This window comes from Falco peregrinus, chromosome 4, assembly GCF_023634155.1.
Source record: "Falco peregrinus isolate bFalPer1 chromosome 4, bFalPer1.pri, whole genome shotgun sequence".
Classification (NCBI taxonomy): Eukaryota; Metazoa; Chordata; class Aves; order Falconiformes; family Falconidae; genus Falco; species Falco peregrinus.
Window position 1 is genome coordinate 115031429 of NC_073724.1, and position 25945 is coordinate 115057373.

Below are 25945 nucleotides of genomic sequence, written 5' to 3' on the forward strand. Positions count from 1 at the left end.
TCATATACCTAAATAAAACACTGAAAATTAAACACTACATATAAGAAAGAGAAGGATGTAAAATTTTTTTTAATGTATCATTCCCCAAAATACTACTTTTCCCCATAAAGTCCACAAGCTAATGACTTTTGATTAGCTAGTTCACCGACTTCATTATGCATCCCACATACCAATACTGTCTCTTGCTTTCACTTATTTCTTTCCCCTTTCTTCTTTTTGAAATGTTTGTTCTATATAAATTGTTCCTCACTTTCAGCTACAAACATATGCTCTTAGGGTAAAAGCCTCTCTTTGTTCAGTGTTTATTGAGTACGCTGCACAGTGGAGTCCCAAACAGGCTCCTATATATTACTAGACAACAAAAAAGTAAAACTGATTTTACTTATTTGTTTCAGGCAATTCCATGCAAGGGTTCACATAACAGAGGGAAGGATGGACATGGAGATGCGAAGGGAAGACAGATAAGAGGAATAAGAAGGGATGCAAAACAACACTGAAGAGATTAGCAAAAGCAAAGTGCCGTTAAAACAAGGCTTTGGTTTACATACAGAGGATAAGGAGGCCATGCCAGAAGAGCCACTAAGATTGGTTAGAGAGCTGGGGCTCTTCTTGATTCTGCCAAAGGAATAACTGCTTTCTGATGTTGTATCTGTCTCTCTGTCATCGCTCTACAAAAACATCACAGAAAGAAAGTCTGTGTAGGCTCTAGTCACAAGGAACATTAAAAAAAGAAACAAACAGAATTTTAATGCAGACAGACTCAGTGAAAACCTGAATTTTAATCCCTTTGTAGTGCAACACGAGTAATTAATATTTCTCAAATTAGGTCATGTGCTTAAAAAAAAGTTGAAACGGAATTTTTCCGATGGAAAGCCCACACTGAAATTTTTTTCAAGCAATAATGCAACCAGGTTTGTTTTTTGGTTTTAAATCTCAAATAGGAATGAAGTAGTACAAAGTTAACTTTATTGGTACAATTAAACTCAACTTCCCTACTTCACTATCACACACATAAACTTACGCAAGTGATCATGCTCAGGTTTCTTACCAGCCCCTTTCTGTTACACAGCAAATACTATCAGTTCTGTGCCCTCTATCTTGAGGGCAGCTAGGTGGAGGGTAACATGCACAGTAGAACAGCACTGGATATAGTGAATGGCTTTTGCAAAAAGCCTTTCTTGCAAGAGGGCAAGCTTTCCATCAGGGAACTGCAGTTTTGGTTTACTTGGTCATTATCAGGTTACATGCTTACAACCCTGTTCTGTCTCAATGCTATCATGGTGCTAAAGTATCAATGCTTTACTTCCCTTGTGTGCTTTGGCATCTTCCTATGCAAGCAGAAACATCATCTCCCTGTTGTATTTCACCTGTGAACAATTTACAAGGCTTCCCCTCTCCTCTATACAGTTTTGAACTGTTGCCACAGATCTACTAACAGATGCCAGATTAGTAATCAATTTCTATACACATAAAGAAAATTAATATTTATAGAAACAAATATCTATAAGCATTTTGATTAAGTCTTTTTATAAAGATTCATTGATTGTGGCTTATCTGGCTGTGTCCACACTGCTAAGAAAAGCAGGCCAAAAGGTATGGACTGACTAATGTCCATCCTACCTAGGGCAAGGCTCCTTGAGAGAAAACCCGTTTTGGTGAGCACTATTTGGGACTGTCCAAATAAATCCGGGGAGTGAAGTTACGGTTGAGCAGTGTGGATAATCAGTCCTGAAACATGGACTCTTTGAAAGACAGGAAAATCCTGAGCCCTCTTACAGAGGAAGGTTATATGGCTTCCCTAAGACCGTTTTAGCTGCTGTCCACACAGCACGTCGGCAGAAGAGATACAGGACTATGCCCAGCTCTGCTTACTTTCAGCCCTGTCCTTAATTTACTCAGAGCCTGCTCTCTGGCTGGGAACAGTCAAAGCTCTTCTCATGAAAGTTTGTGGAATGTCTGGAAGTTCAGAGACAAGGAATTATTAAGCACTGGGGTGACTACATGCCTCCAGAACATGTTACACATTTTATTTCTTTTTTATTATTGTTTATTTTGAAGTTAATTCCAAATGTTAAATAAGGATATTGTTACTATTTACAAATAGAGAACCCTCAATTTGTTAGGCTGGTATCTCTTTTAAGCAGAAGGAAAAGACAATGGTACTTAAGACATTTCTTTGTATTTCTTCTTTAATTAGAAAGCATGATATTATCAGAATTCATTATTTTAAAATAATTCCAGAACTGAACTAGCACGTAGAAATGAGTGTTAATACTATTTGACTACATTGTATCTACAAAGCTTATTTTTAACCTGTTATTTCTACCAGATTTATGTTACCCATTCATTAGTTTCCTGCTTCATGTTGGCCAGATGGTACTTCGGTAATGATAAACTCCAGAATCAGCACATGGTGTGTGTGTATATATATACACACACACTGTATTTTTATAGATATACACTATTTTTTGCATATATATACATATATATGTGTGTGTGCATGCATTCGTATGTCATGTAATACATCCTGTGCTGTGAGCTTGGTAACTTAAGACACTGTTGGGACTAATGACAATTTACAAAAATACATTTGGGGGACAGAATAAAGAGATTTGGGTCCTGACAATTTCTTGGAATATCAACATGAACTATCCCCAAGCCCCTTCTGCTGTGACCAGATTGATTACATATAATCCTTTAGCTTTCAAGTATTTGTCAGACTGTTTCATTCAGAACTTGCATGAGTAAGCTTGTTAACGGCTTCTTACAGAGGCTGGAACTGGTTGGGTTTAGATGCCCAGATACTAATTTCAGACTTGTTTATTATGCCACCACTAATGCTTTGAAATGCTAATCTTTTGATCCATCCCTGGTGCAATGTTAACAGTCTTAGAAAAGCTTTCTGTGCATTCTTCTCAGCAGAAGGGACATTAGGACAGTGTAATTTTAGAGATCTTTAACTGAAGAGGTGTAATTCATAGACACTGAATGGTTTTAAGTTCTGCACTTACAGTAGGATTAATCAAACCTGTATCACCACATTTTGGTTATTTCAGACTTTAGGAGGGTGTAGGGTAAGTCAGGGCACAGTATATTCCTGATTCTGACCCTTCAGTCCTTTTAGACATGTTTTTAGAAAAATGATCCAAAAGATTGATGCTTATGCTGCAGTTATAATGGGAAGGGCTGGGATAAGCAGCAATTCTTCATTTTACAGTACAGATGCAGGTATTTCTGAGGTATCTATGCCCCAGATTCCTATGTCCCATTTAAGACTGTGTCTACTAATACATATCCTCATTGTCAGGGCTGGGGTGTTTGTACCACCACGTACTAACAGCTTAGGGGAGGAGGAGTTTTGGATGTACGTTTGCCATACAAATTCACATTCATGCTATGGCACTCAAAAAACAAAAACAAAAACAAAAAAAACCCCAAAACCAGAAAAGAAAGAATCTGTGGTGTTATCCAAGTTCAACAATGACGAGGTATTTCCTATTCTCCAGGGCTTTCTGTTCCCTGTGACCAATGGAGCTACCTCTTTTAGGCATTTATGGCAGAGGTTTGTGCTTGGTCTTAACAGTCTCCACTTTTTTTTTTTACTGTCTGTTGGGGACTCATAAAACCAGGCAATTCAAATCATTTATCACTTTCAGACTTCAGTGACATTTTAAGAGATTTGACTATGGCTTCAGAGCTTATTCCATGGCCCCCACAATGATAATTATAATTATTACCAGCACAGTATGTTCTTGGAAATTCTGAAATTTCACTTACACAGAGTTAGCAGCCTGGTACCTGAACCTACATCCCTAAGAACACCACCAAGCTAATAGCCCTCTGAGAAGTGTTACCAGATGGTGACTTTCTTACAGTCTTACACACTCATTTTAGATTTTAGGCTGTGAAGAAAAATGTATGCACATAATTATGTTCTGAAGGGGGCGGGGTGGCAGACCTGTTAGTTTAAGGAGAGAGAACGCCTTTGGGAATAACAGCAAGCATTCACTACACTTCAGTCTCCTAGATAAAACATGCTCTGTACGTTGAGCTGTACAGTAAGAATAAACGTCTGGTTACTGGACCAAAGCTTTTGAAAGGTTAATTAGCCACAGGTTGTTTGGGATCATCTTGTGATCATTACATCACAAGCTCAACTCCATGCCATCATCCAACAGCAAACTGACGTGGCAGACCCTGGAGAGCACTACTTGACAAATACAAAACAAAAGTACACAAAAGTTTTAGTTACAGTATTGCAGAGGTGGAACTTGCCTCTTCCTGTAGGAATGATGGTACTGACTTGCTCAGTCCTTTGAGTTTTTCAGGATTGGAAAACAGCTTATCAGGCTGTGAAGGCACTGTGGAAACTAAAGAGCAGCAATTCAAAAGGCTTCAAAAATACATTTGTACATCAAAATTATTCCGTAACAGGACATGGTTAGAAACAAACAACTTCAGATGAAATACATGCACATGCACAACCAGTTTACAGCTTCGATGCAAGATTTACACACACACCCCCCCATAGGACCCAGAGAAGCTCTCATTAAGAAAAAGAATCTACTTTGACACCTCCTATAACACTGACCAAAGAACTTTGGCAGGAGCAGAAGCATTTACATTGCTTGACATGATGTGCAAGCCTGGGTGCTGCAAGCAAATTCTGATGAAACATGACGAAGAAAACATTTTCAGTTTACCTTCTAGATTTTCTTCCTGGAACAAGGACAAGTGTACTCACGCACTAAACCATACCATTGACATTAGAATCATCACAAGGTTCTTGGCAAGAAGTTCATGTACAAGCCAAACACTGTTCTTTTATTTGCTCAGTTTAATTAATTGCAATAAGAACATTTGCTTAAATCATGCAATTTTTAGACCTGAACAAGGAAGTTTCAAGTATTCATAGTACATTATAAGATGGATGTCTCATTAACGATGCATTTTTTTGCAGCCTATCTCTTAAACTTTTGTATACCTCTACTGAAGATCACTTCTATGCTCTTTCACTGTACAAAGCTTAATTGCACAAAGTAGCCTTGCAAAAATTCAGTTTGCTGTATGCCCACAATTCTCAGAATTTTTCATGCTCTAACCCCACTTACATTTAATAATGCACTAAAGCTCTATATCTTTGGACTGGGTACACCTTGTGAAATGCACCAATACTGAATATCACATGACTGATAATTTGGCAACAAACAGCCGGCTACAGGGGCATGTATCTATTGCATAAAATGAAACACTGCACACACCATGGGATTGTTTGCAAGCTGTGAGTTAAGCTTTTGCAAAGCTTTTGCTGTTGAAGCTCAAATAATGATCACCAGTATCAGTTATTGTCAGTATGCAGTTAGATGCAGTTTCCCCATTGAGCAAGTATCTAGTGCAGATGTAGAACTTGTTAGCTGTTAAATAAAAAAGGATTTTTAATGTATTAGTTTAAATATCAGTGGAGGAGTCTCTCCATTGTCTACTGGAAGAATGCTGTTACTCACTTCCTGCTGCATTTTCATTCCTCTCTTGATGCTGATCAGGTTTTGGACCTGCTCAGTGCAATATTGGCAACAGTCACTCAGTAGCACAAACAGCTTTGCAATGTTATAATATTTGCTTCAATATATTTTATATGTGGGAAGTTTTTTACTTCCCCAGACCCCATATGTTTCTGTGTTTTGCATCATTGTCCTCCTTTGAGGAGCTGGATCACAACAAAGGTAATGTGAGTGTACAAGCTAAGCAAAGCAAGAAGATTTTCATGAGAACTTGCCTTATTCTGTCTGTACAGCTATCAGTTTGGCTGTTTGTCATTTTTTCAAAACTTCCCTGAATAAGTTTAACTCAAAAAACCTCCACCCTTTTCAGATAAATGTCTACACATTCCATATTGAATGTAAAACATGCTTTCAGTAGTGGCCTTCCTTTGAAAGCAAAGTGCAGTACGGTACTTAAGTCTTGTTAATTTACTGGACACTGCACCCATACTATTATGCTACTATCATCCTATCTATACTATAGGCCACTAACAAGCAAGATGCTTTAAAGCATCTAAAATATGACAATAAATGCAACTGTGCACAATTGCTTTTTAAAACTGTAGTGCTCCAATGCAGTTAATAAAGAATTGTGTTACATTATACCATATTCAATGTTATTCAATGGTTTTCTATTGTGTTCATCTTGACATGTTCTTAGAACAGATTTGCTTTCATTTTGCCTAGGTTTGGAATTTCTAAAGGTATACAGAAAAATTTAACAGTAAGGCACCTGTAACATACTAATGGATAGATGATATCAACAGTAGCTGATATCGCAGTTCACCTACTGCTTAGAGTAATTCTACTTTGCTGATTGAGACAGGGATTATAAGAGAGGTTCCTTTCCAGCTGAGCTGTTCTGAAGGGTGTTTTGCACTAGCCAAAGTCATCTTGCATCTTATAACAGAACAGATGAACAGACAAATTCAATATTTACTCAGGCCAAGTTTTTCAACTGAGCTAATGTTCAAAGCTCTCAATGATTTCAGCAACTTTCATAGGTTGAATGACCAAAGGCCAAAATAATACACTGGTAGGTGGCACAGAGTTTCTACAGATATAGCAAGACATAACATAAGTATATTCCTTAAGAATAAAACAACACAACAAAATTCTACAAAAGCATTATGTCATGCTGATGTTAATCAAAAGTGCAATACAAATCTTGGCTTAAAAAAATTATAATATAATCCTTCCCTAGCAAATAGAGGGCATTGAAAAAACAACAAACTTCCATGCAGATACAAAAGATATTTACCATCTTCAGCACTAAGAGCTAATTCTTCCTTTGGATTATTTATTTTTCCTTTATCTGCGCAGAAGAAAAGTAACACATAATTAGAAATTTTGCTGTTCAGTAAGATAAAATGGATGGCAGATGGTAATCACAGAATTAAGAGTAATGAGGACAAAAAACCCCAATGAACCATCAGAGCCATGGGAACGGTTAAATTCAAGAGATGCTTTCTACTTCACACACTACTTCAAGCCTACGTCCAAGCAGCAGTTTCATGTTGACAGTTTCTATCACTGTACTGTTGCAACGATCAATGTTAGTACATACCTAAAACCTAGAAACCAGTTAGAAGCAAGCAATAGCATGAGTAGTATCAGAAGAGTAATTTGCCAACAATAGCCAACATCTTTCAAAATCTACACCTCCACGCTTCAGTTTACAAATGTAAGTTTATGTCTTCCCCATTAGACATGAGATAAGTATGAAAACACTCGGAGGCAGCATGAAAGGAAACAGGAGTAATAATTTGTAAGAATTCCTAGAAGGCTACAAAGGGAAGTCAGGAATTAATTTTAAGTACAATCTTGTCTCACTGTACTCTCTTGAAGCGAGTTTGGTATAATAACTGCAGGAAACACAGGTGAAACTCTACTAAACTAAGATGATTTTGTTGTACTTCCACTGCCTACTAATTTGACCCAAGCAAGCCAGCAACAGTGGCAGGTGTCGCTCATTACCAATTTGGATAGTTGCCAATACTTCCACTATTGAAAAACTATCCAAAAAACAGTTCATCACTGTTCAATGCAGTGCGTTTTTGGAAGATGTCTGCTTCATAGACTAGTGTTGTTTCAAAAATTAACACAAAGAACTGAGAACTACACTGTATGAGAAGAGAACACAGTTCTATAGCACAGTCTCCATACAGCTTATTGAGAAACAAAGACAAAACCACTACTTGGCAAAGCTGTACGGAAGATCAGCATGAACATTTTAAGCCAAACTGCAGATCATGGGAGACACATGCAAGCTTTGTGCTCACTTGAGGTGGCTGATGGAATGTCCTCTAGACTTTTGGAAGGCATTTTCCTATCTGCACTCCTTTTCAAAGCCATCAAAACAGGGTTTATTTCTTCTTCTGAACCTGTTACGAGACAAAACACATGAACACTGCACATACAGACATGCCATTTTAAGCAAGTCACTGAAAACCCAACCATGGGTTTCTCATGAGAATCTATTTTGACTGTTAGCAAAGACAGTGAACATTCAATGAAAATACAAAAAGAAATCCAAAACAAACAAAATAAATGTCTAATTTTATGTGTCCATTTGCTCTAAATTCTTTCAGCCATCAGTAGAGAGAGGCAGGTTGGTTGGTTTGTCCTGTGTAGGTATCCGCCTGTACTGACTAGTAACAGTTTGGGGCAATTATAGCACTTAACTGTCTAAAAAAATATCAGATAAACTCAGAGATTAGCCATTTTGTAATCAACTTGTTATGTATCAGCACAAAAAAGTTCATAGCTTTAGTTTTTCCCTCTGTGCAAATTTGTCTGTAATATTTTCTCCTCAGTGAAAGACATTTTGTTTCAGTACTTGAGTAACAACCACAAAACCACCCAGCTGTGGAGGTATTTGGATCCCTGACGTTACACAATTGTCTCTAAGGGCAGAATCGAGACACTCCTAGCTCCTTCAGAATCCTTGAAGACCCTACCCTCTCTCCTCCCTACCTCACCTTCCGCCCCATCAGCCAACCAATCAGGCCTTACAGTGTTGCTGCCTGTAATTATGGGTAAAAGCAAATTATGTTTCATTTTTTCTTATTTGTCTTGAGTTTCCACTGATTTCTATTGGAATCTCACTTTCAAAACAGGCTCAAGAGTACAGTGGCAGGCCCGGTAAACTTCACATATTTCTCAGAGCCTCCAGGTGAAAAAAAAAAATTCCCAGTCTCTCAGCATGAGATTAAAAAGATGAAATTATCTCCTCTACCTTAAGCTCTTTGATGACTACCACACACTATTTGCTAGAGCTGGCATTCAATCAAATAATAAGAATTCTACTAAACAGATAATGTATATGGCCACTTGCTAGTGCAACAGGCAGCAGTGCTAAGTGGAATAGCACAGGGTATTGGTATGAATGAATATCTCCACATCCAGCCATTCCACTGGTATTTACCTTTGAAGACTAGCTGGTCAAACTAAAGAATGAACTCAGTCAGCCACTGAATTATTTTTTTTTTCCTTTTTTAATCCAGTATAATTAAAAGAAATATCAGATATTGAATGTTAATATTATTAATTTGAAGACAATGTCACAGGGGAGGAAGAAAAGGGTTAAATCATGAAGACTGATGTGATTGATCCAAACTGCTAAACTCCCCTTACCAAAAAGGCTTACCCCAATGTAGTATGCATTTGTCAAACACTTTCCAATTAAAGGATTTAATTATTTCTTCCCATCCTTGCCAAATATCTGAAGCATTCAATTAAGTATCATACAGACTTTCATTTAAAATGTTTTAAATTAGCTACTAAAAAAAAATAATTGGAGCCATGTTTAACAACCCAGCACCATGAATTTTAGAAATCAGACAGCTCACAAGTTGAACTTCTGGTTCCACAGTGGGAATCAGAGTTTTCATCTGAAAAACCAGATCCCAAATTTGAGCCGACCCCTTCCTCTTCATCATTTTCCTCATGCTGAGACATTAGGCAGATTTGAGCTCCTTCTGGCTGGGAGGAGCTGCTCTCATCTTTTAGTGGTGTGCTTGCTCTTCTGAATTTCAACAATGCTTTAAATTCTGAATGCTTTTCAGAGGTATCCAAGGATGTGCTTCCGTCTTTCCTTCCTTTCTCATTTATCTTGAATGGCTTGACTGCAGTCATATTGACCTCTCCTTCCAAGGGAGGAAGATCAGCTGGAGCCATGTTTCTCTTCTCTATTTTATTAATACCTCCATTTCTTTCAGGAAGATCAGAACCCTCAGTTTCATTTACTGCAAGATCATTTACTGAAGCTTTGATGTTTTGTTCTGGAGCTCCCCCTTTGACAGTTATCTTCATCCGTGTACGATACCTTCTTAAAGGACTATGTGGCTGTAACAGTGTCATGAATGTAGTCTCTTTTTGTGATGGAAACATATGATCCCCAAACTTTTCCCATTTATGTAACTCTCTGGATACTGGACATGGACCTTCAGATGCATCTTGAATAAGTTTTTCTAAAGAGCTATTGAATTCATTGAATTTTACAGCGTTTGAAACATAATTTTTTTCTATTTTTTCTTGTATTTCTTGAGGATGATCTCTCTCTTGATGCAGAGCATGCACACTTAGACTCATCTGCATTTTACTTTGCATTTTCTTATCCATGTTTTCCAGCACAGAAGCTGATGTTTCAGAGACCTCTTTTGGTAGTTTCTGCAAATTAACGTCAAATACTCTATATTCAGCCTTGGATGGTGCAGATCTTTCTCTGGTCTCACCAGTTTCCTGCAGCAATTCTCTATCATGCTCATGGGTTGTGCTTATAACTTGCACCTCAGCAGTCCTCTGTTCCATGCTGTCAGCACCTTTGGGTTTAGGAGGGGGTGTTTCTGAGGCCTCCTTCAGCAACTTCTCTACAGCAGAACTCAAGCCGCTGACCTTGGATGGGGCAACAGACTTTTCTATGGTCTCACTGACCTCTTCAGGCTGACTAGTATCTTCTTGGCATGTTGATTCTACACTACAATTAGTTTGTGACATACTGTTCACATCATCAGATGTTTGCATTCCCACCCTTCTGTATTCAGAAGGTTGAGATGCAAAGGTTTCTCTAAGCAGGTTCTGCAAAGCAGCTTGAGGCCTCTGGGAACCCTCAAGAGTATCTTTGTCTGCTGCCTTGTGCTGTAGACAGAAACCTTCAAATTCCCTAAACTGTTCCCTGAGGCTTTTTTTGTTTTCATGCTCATCTGTCGATAGCACATTCACTTTTCCTGTGCTCTTCCCTACTTTTTTATCGGCAGGAGAAATGTCATGGCTCTGTTCTACTGTTCTTTCAAAGACCTTGCACTGATTTGAGTGAAGAACTTTCCCTTTCAAAATGTTTTCTTTTAGGTTCAAGCTAGATGACGTCTCAGAGGCTTCCTTTTCTAATTTCTTTAGGCCAAATTTAAATACATCAAGTTCAGCTTTAGGTAGAACAACCTTATCCATGGTCTCTGCAACTTCTTCTTTAGGGAGACTGACATCTAATGGAGTAGTCTTGTTCCCCACTTTTTCTACAGGTAAACATAGCCAATCATCTACTGCTGACTCCTTTGAAGCATCTTTATCATCAGGTGATTGGAGCAACTGCAGGGAAACATGATGTCCTTTTGATGAAACTATACTTTTTTCTACACATTCTTTAACTTCTTGATCTGGAAGACCCATCTTTTTCTGTGGTTTTGGGGTAACTGGTTTTCTGTCCGGCTGGATAAAGTCTGTATTTTGTGTGTGTGTCAAGTTCAGACCATTCAGGGTAGGAGATTCTAGAGGCAGTTCACATACCAGAGAATCTAGTTTCCGTGTTTTTTCTCTCTCAGATGTTTGGGTTTGTTGTTGAATTAACTCTTGCTTGCTCGCATTATCTGTGCTTTTTTTATCTTCCTTTGATTTTCTTTCACAGGTTACTGGACTGGTACTATCTGGCAAAGAAACATCTCCCCTGTCAATGCTACTCTGTAACTTAACCCCAGTATCCCAGAAATTTCTCAAACTCTGGAACCGTGAAGGATCTGAAATTTGATTCTTCAGCTTCTCATTAATTTTTTCTTTTAAAGACAAAACCTGGAAGCTGGGCTTCTGTCGGAAACAAGCAGCAGCTTTTCCTTTAAGTGTTTCTTTCCCATCTACTTCTTTCTCTTTGTTTTCTGGGGAAGCTGAAGTGGCACCAACTCTTGACTGCAAGTTACTGGCTTTTGGCAATTCTGTATATACGTGAACTTCATCAGGTGGAAGCGTTCTTTTTGACTTTCCAACTGCATGGCCTGATCCAAACTCAAAAGAGTTTTGGTGTTTGTTTCTTGAAGCCTGGCTTGCACAACTTAGTTCAGCACTACTTAGCATATTCTTGCTTTGATCACCCAATCCATTAGGTAGGTATATGGCAGCTGGTTTTATTTTGTCACTTCCTCCAAGACTCTTTAATGTACTGCCACCTGATGCATTAGAATTGATACTAACTTCTTGCTCTCCATGACTGGGGATAGTTTTATCCCCCTCCCAGAATGCTCTGATCTCCCTTATTCTTCTTTTTTCTTGTATTGCCTTCTCCAGTTCACATTTTTGAGCTGGTAACTTGTGTTCTTCATGTTCCAAGAGATTCGATTTTATATTTTGTTCCTTGATTTCTCGTCCATGTTCTTTTTCTTCAGCTTTTGTACAGTCAAATTCAGTTAGTGATTTGTCATTTTGTTCCTCATTCTCTTCCCCCTTCTTAAGTTTCATCCTCTCTTTTACCAGCTGCGTATCTTCTGAAATAAATGATGCAGGTGAAATACTGTTCCGTTGATTAATCCTTCCAAACAGTAACTCTTCCGTAACTCCCATTTTTTCATCCGTGCTAAGGCCACTGTCTTCTGTAGGAAGAACTGTTGTTCTGGTTGAGAACTCTACTTCCTCTTTGGGTTCCCTGCCTTGGGACTTAGCTGATACATGTTTCCTATCTTCAGTACCAGAACTTCTTTTAAACCAGTCTAAAACTTTTGATACAGATTCATCAGCCACTTTCGTGAGTTCATCTGCATGTTTGTCAGGCTTGAAAGTGGTTTTAGCATCTTGCTCCTCAACAAGATCAGGCTTACCTTGTTGAAGACTTGTAGAATTGATATTGGACATCTCATGTGGTTCTGTCTTAGCAGAAAGCTGATGTTCATCTACAACGTAAACAAACTTATCTGAGTTAGGAATCAGACACATGACTCTACAAATGTTTGATCTATCTTGAAAAGCCTCTCATATCATTTTTTTTTTTTAACTGTTAGCAGAGAAAGGAATTCTCTGTCCTTGTATTACTGGAAGGAACCATACTGTGGGCAATAAAGTGAAAAATAATTCCTGCGCTGAGATATCCTACTGGAAGATTAATCATACTACTTTTGAGGATGTAAGCAGATAAGATTGGTCATCCCCATTCTAAAGGGAATGGCTAAATGTCCCCTGAAGAGGGGACAGCCCAGCATATTTGTGTTTAGTCCCAGGAGCAAATCCCCAGGTCACAACTGGATTACTACCAAGGACAGTTGACAGTGGTACACCAAAAATGCTTTAGTTCCTATGCAGACAGATCTAGCAGGCCTTATGACAGATATTTTATCCAAATGCCATCACTTCACTTTCATCATTCACAATAAAGGTGCCTATCCATACTCTGGTCTGATTGTTAATTCTTAAGAATACCAACAGAACGTCTAGAAATACTGGCTACATTAAAGCATTAAATTCTAAATAATCTTTTTTGTATTCTAATTCTGCAATAGGTAGCACATTCCTACTATTTCTGTTTCCTAGCTTTTAATTCTTAGATACAAGTGATTCAAACATTAACGAATACGTGCTATATGCTACTGCATTCTATTCTTCACTCCTATTAATCTCTTACCAGTAATGTTTTTGTGTAACTTTGATTCATGGCTCAAGATCTGGTTGGATTTATTTTCACATGTCTCATCAGCACTCAGTTCAATATTGCTATTTGGCAGGATATTGCTGGAGGTCTTCTGTGGAGTTTCAAGTTTCTTAGGAGTAACTGTCTTTGTCTGCGAGGTTTCATTAACCAGGAAGACTGACCTGTTAGTGTCACAAGGGCCAGATGCCGATGTATCTTCTTGTAAGCCATCTATTGTTTTTATTTCTAAAACTGATGAATAGGTTCCCAAAGGCTTTACAGCAGAAGTTTGCTTATTCCCAAATGAATCTGATCCAATAGCATCATTTCCACTACCCTTTATTTCATCAGATTCTAACATATCGAACTCTCCTGTTTCTCTACCATGGTGGAGCTGTGGGCTTTGCAGAGGTTCTCCTTTGCCTGTGCCAGATGAGAACCTCACTTGTTTTAGTTTTTCCAGTGAAATTTCTGTGGAGTCTTCTGCTTCTTCCCTAAGAGAGTTCTTCTCAGCTTCTCCTTCAAAAATAGTTGCAGTAGGAAGACCACTCTTTTTCTGAACATCTAACATCTGACTAACACGAACTTCTGAGTCAGTGGAACTTGAACTTGAACTGCGTTTCAAAATGCCCCTGGGTGGTGTACCAATGCCATTAATCCTCTCTGGCTGTTTGGCTGGTTTTGGAACAAAGTCTTCTTTTTGTGACACTGGATCTGTTGCTTTGTGAATTAATTTTCTAGCTTTTGGGACAGGACGCTTAACTAGTCCTTTCTGCGATTCGCCAGCAGGTTCTACAGAAGGCTTCTTATGCTTCTCTGTTTCATCATCTTGTATGTTTGGTTGAGGTTGGCTCTCTTCTGAGAGTGACAAAACTTCTGTAAGACATATATAGAAGAAATCATGTGTTTACATGACATTCATCTGCATAAACACAGAAGTATGACAGCGCAGATCTAGAATGCAGCGATTATACTGGTTTATTAAAAACATCTGCAGTAAAAGGCGGAAATTCAACATATCACAAATCAACAATTGATTTCATTTGTAAGTACTAGGAATTCTTAGCAGATGAAAATCCTGCAGTTATTTCTTATTCTAGAAATACTATTTTATGACTCTAAAGATAGAGAACACACCAAATTTTTGATCAGCATTATTCCTGCAAGGGACAATATTTTGCAGGAAGGGCAGCTTTTGAATACACATACAACCCTTCAGCTTCAGAACATAAACAGCAACCTATAGAAATGGAAGCAGGCTACTTCCACACTCATATGGAACAAGGTAAAATGCTGAAATTATGTCCTGGTAGGGAGGTGAATTTTTACTTTTTTTTTTTAATTCCTAATGTGCAAGTCTTCCTTTTTCCTGTCAGCAAGCTTTATAACAGAAACAGGAGAGTAATTTCCACATATGAGTCTGTAAATAACAAGTTCAAATGTCTGCATTGTGATACATCACCACTCATTTACTTGCCTGCAGAGAATGCTGTGGGAAAGGGAGAATTTGACAACAAACAGGAGTGAGAAAACAAAGGAAAAAAATAAAGATCAAAGAGTTAGGCTTCTGTTGAACCAATAGCAGCAGTAACTGGAAGGTCACATAAACGGCCATTTCCTGAGTATATTTATATGTTTTACATAGGGTTTGAAATTAACTAGTTGATATCTCCACATAATTAAGATAAAACAGGTTTTGATACCTTACAAAAGGCAGCAATGAAAGTAAAAATTTCCATATAAGCCACCAAGAAATTCAGTCTTTTTTAGTCTTACCCTTCTTTGTTAGCTGAGGTAGAGTGGCTGGTCTGTTTTCTGATTCCCCACTGTTCAAGTTATCACCAGATGCAGTGGAATTAAATGGATTTCTTCTTTGCTAAAAGGGAATGAAGATTATAATTGCAGTCAAATTGTTATACCAGCACACTCTTCATAAAATAAAGTGCAGTGATTACCTCTGCCTCACTACCCTGTCTGCAAAGAGTCTGAAAGCATGCCTCTTAAATTAGATATATGATAAAAACCTAAACAATATGAACCAAGGAATCATCAGAAGTGCTAGTGATAGCCTCATCTTGTTCTTTTTGAAGTCACCAACAGCAGAGATAAGCCACCACTTAAAGACAGTTGAAAATTCTAAATTGTTGCAAGTTAAATAACATTGTCTCTAATTTTGTGACTACAGATCTTGGAACACAGCAGGACAATTCTTTTCAGCGGTTGAAGAGGCTGGAAGTAATGTCAAGCACAGCCAGCCACTGACTATAGCCATAACAGCACTTCAGCGTTGAACTTTTAGTGGTTTCCATTATCTCCCTCCAAAACAAAAAACATTATTTTTTTCCAACTCCTTATCTTTCTTCCTCAAATCTTTAATTGTCTTTACCACTGAAGCTGAGAAACACACAAAATGTAAACAACAACTTCGGCTATATTCAATACCAGTCATACCTTTACTGATGAGACTGCTGCCTTCATAGGTCTTTCCTCTGGTTTGTCTAACACAGAGGTTGTTGTTTTAGAACTGGAAAGAAAAAGCATGTAAAAACTTTAGCAAACAGGACATTACAGTAAGCCTTTTTGAAAAGGCAAAACAAGTAATTGTTTATATATACTCAAATATAAGCTCTCAGCACCTGAAGTTTTCTATTTAGCCAATTCTCATTAGATTTAGAAGCAAACCTTCTCCTTACCATACAAGGGGATATTACTGCTGCTTTCTTCCCTTGCAAAAAATTCTTTGTTTGTTAAAGAATTCAATACAACTTCTACTTGGCATGACAGAAACCATATTTCTAAATCTTTTAGATTCTTGAGCAAGCTTTATGTAAATATAGCCACTCTCCTAACAATATCAGTGTTGCTGTCTCCATCCTTGTCTTACATTTATACTTCTAGGACTGAAATCAAAATGGAGGAAGGTGCCAAAATCTGATAAAAATAGAGTTCTTCAAAGCGTCCAGGTCAGAAAAATCAGAGGAACCCCATCACCACTATAGCAAAGATGTGACATGTAAAGACAACAGCACATCCCCTTAAGAGCTACAGCTTATAAGCTATTCTTTCAATGAAGATCTATAAAATCTGTGGTTTGATATCATAAGCAAAGCAAATTATTACTTGTGATCCTGACTAAGCATAGCCCAGGTAAAGAGAAATTAAAACAACTAGAAGAGACTGCTCTTACATTATGTCAAGTAGTATTCATCTACTTGCAGAATGATGCAAGGGTTTTTTTCCAAAGCAATCAATTTTTATAATTTGAGTTTATCTGAACATCTCAGATGTGAAAAAGCATTTACTTTGTGAAGATGGAAGTCAGATGTGGATTTAAATATGGTCTTCATATAACCACCACATTCAGTACCTTAACTTTCTATAGAAAGTGCTGGCATTAACCAACTTACACACTTAAAATTTTGGGGATGGGGGAAACAGTACAAGACAGGAGAAATTAATATCCTCCAAATAGGAAATATGGCCTCAGACTAGGAAGAAAAGAAACTCCTATGTTTTTTCCAATATAGATGTACAAGGAGAGTCCAATACTAAATATTTCTTCAGTCAATGATCTTTGGTATGGGTGAAAAGACCTTCAGATATTGATTGGTAAGCAGCAGAGCCACAAGATAATGCTTTTGGGGGCAGATGTGGCACCTCAGGATACCACCTCTCATCAAGTTTCAGGTTCAGACAGGAGCTGCCTCCTCACACTGACAAAGTTCTCTCCAGTCAGGTAACTGGCAATAGTCTGCCGTGCTGAAGAGAGAACTTCCCACTTCTCCAGGTGCGGTAGAGTTAACCTCAAAGTTTAGAAAAAAGGTCTGGGAGCCACCCTTGAAAGGTTACCAGCCTTTGGACTGCCAAGTGTGTCTGTAAAATGGCAGTGATGTCACTTCTCAAATGGAAAAACATCATTATGGAGAAGATAAGACGACAAGGTAATGAGCAGCCTGACCAAAAGGCTAGGAAAAAAATACCAGTTGTAATCTGAGCTATCAATTTCTGTATTTCTCCTTTGCTCTTCTGGTTCAACACTAGCTCTAAGAAATATACCACAATGCATAGTGAAATAAACTTAAGGTATGAGCTCATCTTGTAATGGAAGCTATCTCACGGGTGAAAAAATAAACTGTTCTTGTATTTCAGCATTAACTGCAGCAGCCTTTTATATGCACACAGTAGGTATAACAGATTATTATTGTTCTTTTTATTCTTCTCCGATTTTAAATAAGAAAAAATCTAGTTCTCAAAGAGCTTAATATTGCAACTTTTATTTTCAAAAAAATATAACCCCACATTACAGTTTTTAACCTTCGTTCTAACATTTTTTATTTTTAAAAGTCTGAAAATATCTATATTTAAAGAAATTTTATTCTGCTGAACTGGAGTCTGTATTCTTGCTTTTATAAAGCACTTGAGTTTTTGCTTTTAAGAGCATCTGTGTGCTCCTGCACTTTGCATGTCTCTACACCATCTACTACTAGCCAACAGGACAAACATGATTTCATTTTATTTTTTTTTAAAGGTCTAGGTAATGAATGTTTAAAGCCTTCACTCGTTTTAAAAAAGGAAAATTTCGTTATGTACCCTGGGCTCAAGAAACCAGCAAGACATTCTTTTTTACAGAGGGGGAGGTAACTTTAAGCCTCACTGAACACACACACAATTCAATAATATTTTAATGCAACGCTACTTCTGACTTACCATAGAATAATCAAGAGTTGTTAATTTTGCATTACATCTTGAAAACCCTGCTCTAAAGAAGACACAAAGTAGAGGAAAAAAAAAACCCTACACAGGATCCTATAACTAAGTTTCATGTCAACAACCCATACAGATGGGAAAACTGTACAAAATTCCCAGACATGCTGCATTCACAAGGCTGATCTAAGAGAGTGTATGAAGCCAAACTGACAGATACAGCCAGATTAAAAAAATTCTGCACTGCAATTCAGCAAAACAAACTACAGTAAAGGCCCAGATTCCATACAGCACAGACTGGACAGCACTGGAAAAGAACCAAGAGGCAACAAGGCAAAGGCAGGAGCAAAGCTGGAGAAAAGGGTTCCAAATTTGTATGCATTGTCAATACAGTCTACTCAGAAATGGCTTCCCAGTCAAAAAAACAAAAAAGCTTTCCTGGGCTCATCCTGAAGGGTAGAGAATCTGGTGTGAGTAAAGCTAGGGCGATTTAACAGGACTCCATAAAAGTGTCCTTATCTAGGTATCCCAGTACCTTATTATTCCAGAAAAGTTACACGGATTTTAGGAATTAGGGCTTTTGTGCAAATTTTCACCTTGCAGAACTCTAGGACCACACTTGTCACCTGTTCAACGTAAGCTAAGAATATTTTCTAGCCTAGGGAAGAAAACAACCTACAAATCTTAAATCGAAAGATAAAACCCCTTTAACATTCCCCTTTTTTGAGTTTCAGCATAGACAGATGGTATCACTGAACAGAGTTCATATTGACAATCTGAGTCACCCTGTGAAAACTCATGCTGTGTGCATGGTTACACCTTCAACAGACACTTCACACACCTGGCTTGTAAAGACTCTGCTATGCAAGAAAAGTACCACAGTGATATAACACCCAAGAAAAACACCATTCATAGCTTCATTACTGAATTTAGATGTTTGGGGTGTGGGGATGAAGATGACTATGCTAATATTAGAAATATAGTTGTGGGCTGATTTCTGTTCCATCTAATATAGCAGCATCCTGACTCAACAGCAGTTGAACTGGCCCTAGGGCTGGATTTGACCCTCAGCAGTTTACAAACAGATCTACTAGAACTGGATTTTCTTCACATTCAGTAAGAATTGTTTTGGTTTAAGGATAGGAACGAGAACAAAAAAGCCTGGGTAATTCATTATCATGTATCTTCTCATCCCAATCCTCAGGTCAGCAGTCATTCAGTTTATGCAAAGCCTGCAAGCCAGTGCTGGCCTGAAGCACACTCTTAGAGGAAGAAAGAGGGAGCTGGGGTGGAGGGCGGGGGAAACCCCACACATCCCACAAACCTACCCTTAAAGTAGCACTTTAAAATGTTTTTAAAGTCCAAGTACCTGAACCACGTGTAGCATTTGGACACTAGAAGATGTGAGCTCACTGTCCTGGTTTCAGCTGGGATAGAGTTAGTTTTCTTCTTAGTAGCTGGTGCAGTGCTGTGTTTTGGCTCTGATGTGAGAACAATGCTGACAGCACACTGATGGTTTTAGCTGTTGCTGGGTGATGTTTGTACTAAGTCAAGGGCTTTTCAGTTCCTTGGGCCCTGCCAGTGAGAAGGCTGGAGGAGCACGGGACATTGGGAGGGACACAGCCAGGACAGGTGACCCGAACTAGCCAAAGAGCTATTCCATACCATATGACATCATGCTGCGTATATAAACTGGGGGAAGAAGAAGGAAGCGGGGGACACCCGGAATTATGGCATTTGTCTTCCTGAGTCCCCGTTACGTGTGACGGAGCCCTGCTGCCCTGGGGGGATGGCCGGACACCTGCCTGCCCAGGGGAAGCGGTGAATGAGTCCCTTGCTTTGCTTTGCTTGGGTGCGCGGCTTTTGCTTTACCTATTAAATTGTTCTTATCTCAACCCTGGAGTTTTACATTCCTTGTCCGATCCTCCTTCCCATCCCTCTGGGTGGGGGGGAGTGAGCAAGCGGCTGCGTGGTGCTTGGTTGCCGGCTGAGGTTAAACCACAATACTCACTTAACACAGTCCCAAGCTCCAGAACGATACTCTAGATTATACTTTCATCCTCCTAATTGTAGCCACGTTAAGACTATTGTATTGCAAGAGGAAGAGTCAATTAATTCCTTGCCATATTAAATATCTGTAGTGTTTGGGCTTTCCCTTCCCACCCCAGCTGGTGGGGTGGGCTTTCCCAGCACTGGGTTTCCCCTCAAGTCCTGATCACCTCCTGCCATTACAGACAAGCCCACAGCCATGTCAGACTGTTTCTTTCGAAGTCCAGTATCAAAAGAACAGAAAGGAGGAATACTTTAAAAACATATCATGCCTCCTGCAATTTCTCACATGCAATGTTGCGTAGACTAATCTCAGTCACAATGAAATAAGCCCATACTGAAATACTAAGCAATGAATTGCACATAGTCCTGCCACATTTGCTTGCTTCAGCTTTTGATATTTTAGAAGCAAATAATCCGAGGCATCTAATCAAGTATTTTTACAAGGTATATGCCAGTAGGCATCCAGCCACATATACTCTTGATCACTTCCTAAGGTCCATTTCCCACCGTCCCATAAATGCTGGACTGTGTGAGCTTGCTGTAGAGAGAAGATCTTGAGCTATTGGTGAGTACGAGCGCACGTGAACATGGTATACAGGCTGATTAATTTCTGGCACAATTTGGAGCAAAGGGCAGGAAAGGGTCCTGGACAAAAACTACTGAGCTTCACATGGCTATGACCTGAAATAAGTCATCAAATCACCTCAAGTTAAAGACCACTATCAAGTTAGTCATATTCCAAACAATTGTCTATGTGTTCTTCAACCTCGTTACGTTATATATTTTTGAAAAGGCTGCCCTGAGAGTTTATGAAATGTATCACTCCTTACCGCTTACACACAATTTGTAGAGTTATAATGATAAGAATAACATAAGGCTGTAATTCTTTTAAAGTATCATCATCTTTTCCTGATGTGCAAGATGATTCGTAAAATATTCTAAAAGATATACTAAACAGCAACATGTCTTGTGCTGTTCATAAAGAAACAATTCCATAACAATCTCCTGAAAGTAAAAGCCACCTGTAAACCCACCCCATCCACCCCCACCCCCCATTCAGTAATAACCCTGTCAGCATTATCAGCCAATCTGGGGAGGGAGCTAAGCTTTCTTGGGGTAAGCAACCTTTATCATCCTTACCGTACAACTTCATTTGTAAACAAAGCAGTTGATTTGACCTTTTTCAGCATGATTTCAGATGTGGATAAGACTACCCCTTTGAGTTCACTGATATTTATACATAAAGGAAAAGACAGAGAAGTAATGCAAGCCAGAGTTATTAAGACTTACACCGACCTTTGGTGCCATTCACCGTGAATGTGCGTGCCCAGTTTGCAGACCACAAAAGCGAAAGATGCAATTGCTACTAGATACTGTACAAGTGCATAGTAGGATACAAGCCTTGCTGCAAAGAAAAAACAGATAAGGTACAGAGAAGGACTCAGAAGACAGAGAAGAAATTGAAAGGTTACAGAGTTGATCAATGGCACAACCAGAAGTAAGAGTCATCCTAAAAAGTAACTCTGGCTCTTACCTCACTTTCACTGAAAGCACAAGCAGTAGCTATCTGTGTTACACCCTAGTTCTTGTTTCCTCAGTGGTACTGGGGAATCTGGCCATTGAAAGACATTTCATTTCCACCTGCTGTCACCCTAGCTAAGATTCCTTTTCAAATGCAGGCTATTTGAAACCTTTTCACACAGCCAATGAATCAATACACATGGGTATTTTAAAGGGATGACATATCTGTCTCTGAAAGCAACTCAGGATATTTCCAAGTAAAATGAAGCTGTTTGGGATGTTTACAGACTTGAGATAGCGTGATTTAATACAAAAATCCTCTGTAGTTCAGAAAGTACTTATCATCCAGCTTTCCTGCAACCACTATAGCCATTCAGGCATATCCAAGCTGTCTGTCTTGCCTTACTCTGAATGGAAGCCTCTGCTTTCCAGAAAGGCCTTTATTTTTCTTGGTAGAATCTGACTTATTTTCTGCAAGTATCCAAAGATTCTGGTTCTTTCCACCTGAAATACATTTCATCTCCTTAAAAAGTCTCAGAGGGCTTAAACTGTGCACCCAAAAATGTGGAAAATTCCAAAGAGCAATTTCTCTGTCTCTGATTCTTTGTATGATCCAAACTTAAAATTCAGGCTGAATCAATAATCTAGTCTCATTAAGTGACTGAATGAAGAGATGCAGATGCTATTGTCCCCCTATTACTAACTGCAGAGGACTGATCATGGGCAGACATTCTAACCAGAAAATCCTGGTCTCACTTCTGGGAGCCAGACTGTTATGACATGACAATATGTGTGGGACCATTCTCTACACTCTACACAACTTTTTCCTTGAAAAGGTAAACTGAAGATTATTCTGCATTTGAATGCAGAACGATTAATACATGACTATGATTTGTCAGCCTTTCACATGCACAGATTCCTTGGGTGATACTGAAAAATAATTTTATTACCTTTGAAATAAGAGGCAAGTAAAATATTTTGGATGGAACTTACAGCTCACAAGTTTCAATCCTGATATATACAAATTAAGTGTGATTAAACACACAGCTTACCTTGAACTAGCTTTCAGTTGTTCTTCTTCTTGATGTTCCACAATGCCATGTGGTTCTGGTGGCACAAATACTTCTTTATCAACATTGCTAACCCAGCTGTTCTTTGCTTTGTTTGATTTGTTCTGACTCACTTCAGCTAGAACATAAAAAAAGAATATTGTTGTCTCCCATACAGCATTTCTTCAAGAAGAAAATACAAGTATTTGCATTCATCCCACAGCTACTTCAAAGTCCACCATACTTGAATTGTGTACAGAGGCAGATCTGGTGCCTTCCAAAGCATAATTTTTTTAATGCTACTAGAAATGTCACATACTGGTCTGAATACTTCACTCTGCTGCTCCAGGTACATCTGCTTTAGATCTTAAAGTGATCCTAAATGGAGGAGTTTTATAAATAACACTAGTAAAGACTGATGCTGTAGTTCTTGTAGCTAGATAAACACCGAAAATTTAATCTTGGATCCTGAGGAAACAAAAACAATTAAACCATAGGAAACTGAAAACATGTTGAAGTTCAGTTAATCGAGCCAATTATCCCCTTCCTACAGCAGTAAACTGGAAGTTGGTCATAACTCTCATTTAAGCAGGTGGCTAATCCTTTATGGATAGAATTACCACAATACCACAAGTTAAAAAGGTAAGTATTAAAAAAGAAAAAAAAAAACCCAAACAAAAAGCCCCACCTCATTCAGCAAATGCAAATATATTTGCATTTCTTTCTGGGGTGGGACAGAATCCTATTGTGATAACCTCTTTCAGTCAAAACATTCATTTACATTATTTCCTCTGCTGCTTTTTGCACTTTGTTTAGAAATGAAGAATTTCCTAGTGTGCAATAATGAGCAAGATTTTTATTCTCACTTTTGCTATCCATAACTGCAAGCAAAAATATCTTGACATTTAAATGAGTCATTGAAACCAAGCAATTGCACATATTTCTGAATGTACCAGTATGCCCCTTTGTTCAAGCAATAATATTGGGAGTAATTAACCTTCATCTAAGATAATAGGGCTTTAAGTACTTTCCTTTAAGCTATAAATTGCTGTAAAATTTAGCTAGAATTTTACAGCTGATTTTCATAACCTTTAAGTCCACAATCAGTCAAAACTACAAACATGCTGCACTAACTACCTGTGATTTTTTTGCATTCTTTTCTGTTTCAGGTCTTTTCTTGTTAACTTGAAAAACGCCAAACCATTACACAGTAACCTTAAATTGACTAAAATGCCATTATCCAAACTCATCTCTGGGCATATAGGAATTAAGAACATGTAACATTGCAGGATTAGACACAGGAAGACAAGGTTAAATTGCAGTTACAAAACCCATAGAAAGTAGCAAGCTGTAGTCCATCCATAGTATTGAGAGAAGTACCTTACTTGCTCCACTAGCAGACAGAAAAATCCCTTAATAGAACTTAAAAAAATAAAGATGACAAATGTTATTCTCACTAGGTTGTACTGACGAGTCTTGCCCTTTTAAATCAAAAGGATTTAGTAGAATTAGAGGAACTTTCTCTCCCAGGGATAACGTTAATGGTGATCAGTTCAAAACCTGACCAGGAAACTGTTCACTTCTTATGCGGAAAATCTTCATTTTAAAATGCCTCAGAACAGGAGATGGCGAATGTTAAAAGAGGCATGGCTTTAAAGAACTTCTTGAACAAATTAATGGGAAAAAAATTATCCAGAAATACCTCCCCTATTTCAGAAAAGCCTGAGGTGTGATTAGCTGCAGGCTAGTCCTGGCCTTGGAGCCTACACATGCTGCCAGGCTCTCCCAGAGGCAGGACGCTGGGGACACAAGCTTTTGGTCTGGTCCTGTAGGGCAACTCTTACGTTCTCTTTTGTTTTGTTTCTCTCCAAACAAAACACTATTTAAATCCAATGTTAAACACTATTATTATCTTCCACAATCTGATCTTTAAAAAAAAAAAATCAGAATATAGTAAATATTAAGTGAGCACCAAGCTTGTGAGCATTACTCAGTTTACATACAATATACTACCTACCTATCTGTACTACTAAATTAATGTCTGCAACTTATCTGACACATAAACATTTAACGAGCATTTTTAACAGATCATTTGCAGGCACCCACTATGACGTGGAGGATAGTGGGTGCATTTAAAGTTATTGTGGACACAGGATGCCAGTTATAGCTGTGAGAGCTCCCAGCACATATTTCAGTAGTTCTAACCACTAGGTCTAGCTGATGGTATCCACCATTAAGCCTCAGATGTCTCAACCTGAGCACCCAAAATCTTGGAAATTCATATTAAAGAGCAATTTCCTCAATCTGATTCTTTGCATGTCCCAGGATAGCTCATAGGGCCTCAAAAATGGAAATGAGAATGCAGTCCAGGAGTGCAGAGGGCTTTTAGTCCAACACAAACACAAGCCAGTCCCTCCTGTTAGCAGTTACCACACAGTTACTCTCACTAACACATAGCACTGGGGGAGAGGAAAACTTACACTGTAAATTACATGGGAAATCTATTTTTTGGCGTCATTTTCTGCTTGTAGAGATACCAATATTCTTGTATTTCACAGAAAACAGTGTCTGAGGTTAGTTAACTAAGAGTCAGCCTTTCCGAAATAAGATATAAACCAAATGCTTACCGAGAGTGGCAGGCTTCCGGCGCATGGAAGCTCTAATGATGTCTGCTCCGTGTATCTTATCTCTGTGCCTCTTTGATTTTGCTTCGTAAAACCACTGCCCACTCATATTCTTTAGCTGAACATCATCTTTGACTTTTTCTGGTAAATGCCTGAGGAGGGGAAAAACGAAGAATTTAGATACACACACAATCTACTTACCTGTGTGAAAAGAATAGGCCAGATATTTTTGCTTTGGGGGAAGGGGGGTGTGGGTTTGTTTTGTTTTTTAATGCTGTCTCAGCATGCTGTTTCCATCCTGGTAATCTCCTTTTTTTAATTATGAAGGATAACAATGACCTGGAGAGGGAAGAGTCTCAGCCCTGTCACCGTCAGTAGATCAGCTGAAGTAACTTGGAAAAAATGCTTTGATATGATACACTCTCAAAAAAAAGACAGGTCTAGAGAAGTCTCCAGTAATTGCAAATCTTGACTTCTTGTCTCCAAAGGTCAGTTTTCCAAGGTTAAAACTGAGATAAGTTAGCAGGACAGCACAAGAAGTCTGTGCCAAGATTAAGTCCATGGCTGTTTGGG

At 38.5% G+C, this 25945-nt stretch overlaps 1 protein-coding gene across 4 annotated transcripts in view; it reads right to left on the bottom strand.

Annotated features, from left to right (window-relative positions):
• SYTL2 (synaptotagmin like 2) overlaps positions 1–25945 on the bottom strand; it is a 63934-nt gene that overhangs the window by 9075 nt on the left and 28914 nt on the right. For 2 of the 4 annotated variants that reach the window (XM_055802662.1, XM_055802661.1), the window contains exons 3-13: positions 25376–25524; positions 22752–22887; positions 15874–15946; positions 15199–15298; positions 13417–14298; positions 12620–12691; positions 7823–7924; positions 6802–6855; positions 5505–5552; positions 4276–4370; positions 549–668 (exon numbers count right to left, since the gene is read on the bottom strand). In XM_055802662.1, coding sequence (XP_055658637.1) covers positions 549–668; positions 4276–4370; positions 5505–5552; positions 6802–6855; positions 7823–7924; positions 12620–12691; positions 13417–14298; positions 15199–15298; positions 15874–15946; positions 22752–22887; positions 25376–25524 — 1831 coding nt within the window. The other 2 variants (XM_013295053.3, XM_027779448.2) reach the window with 2 other exon arrangements.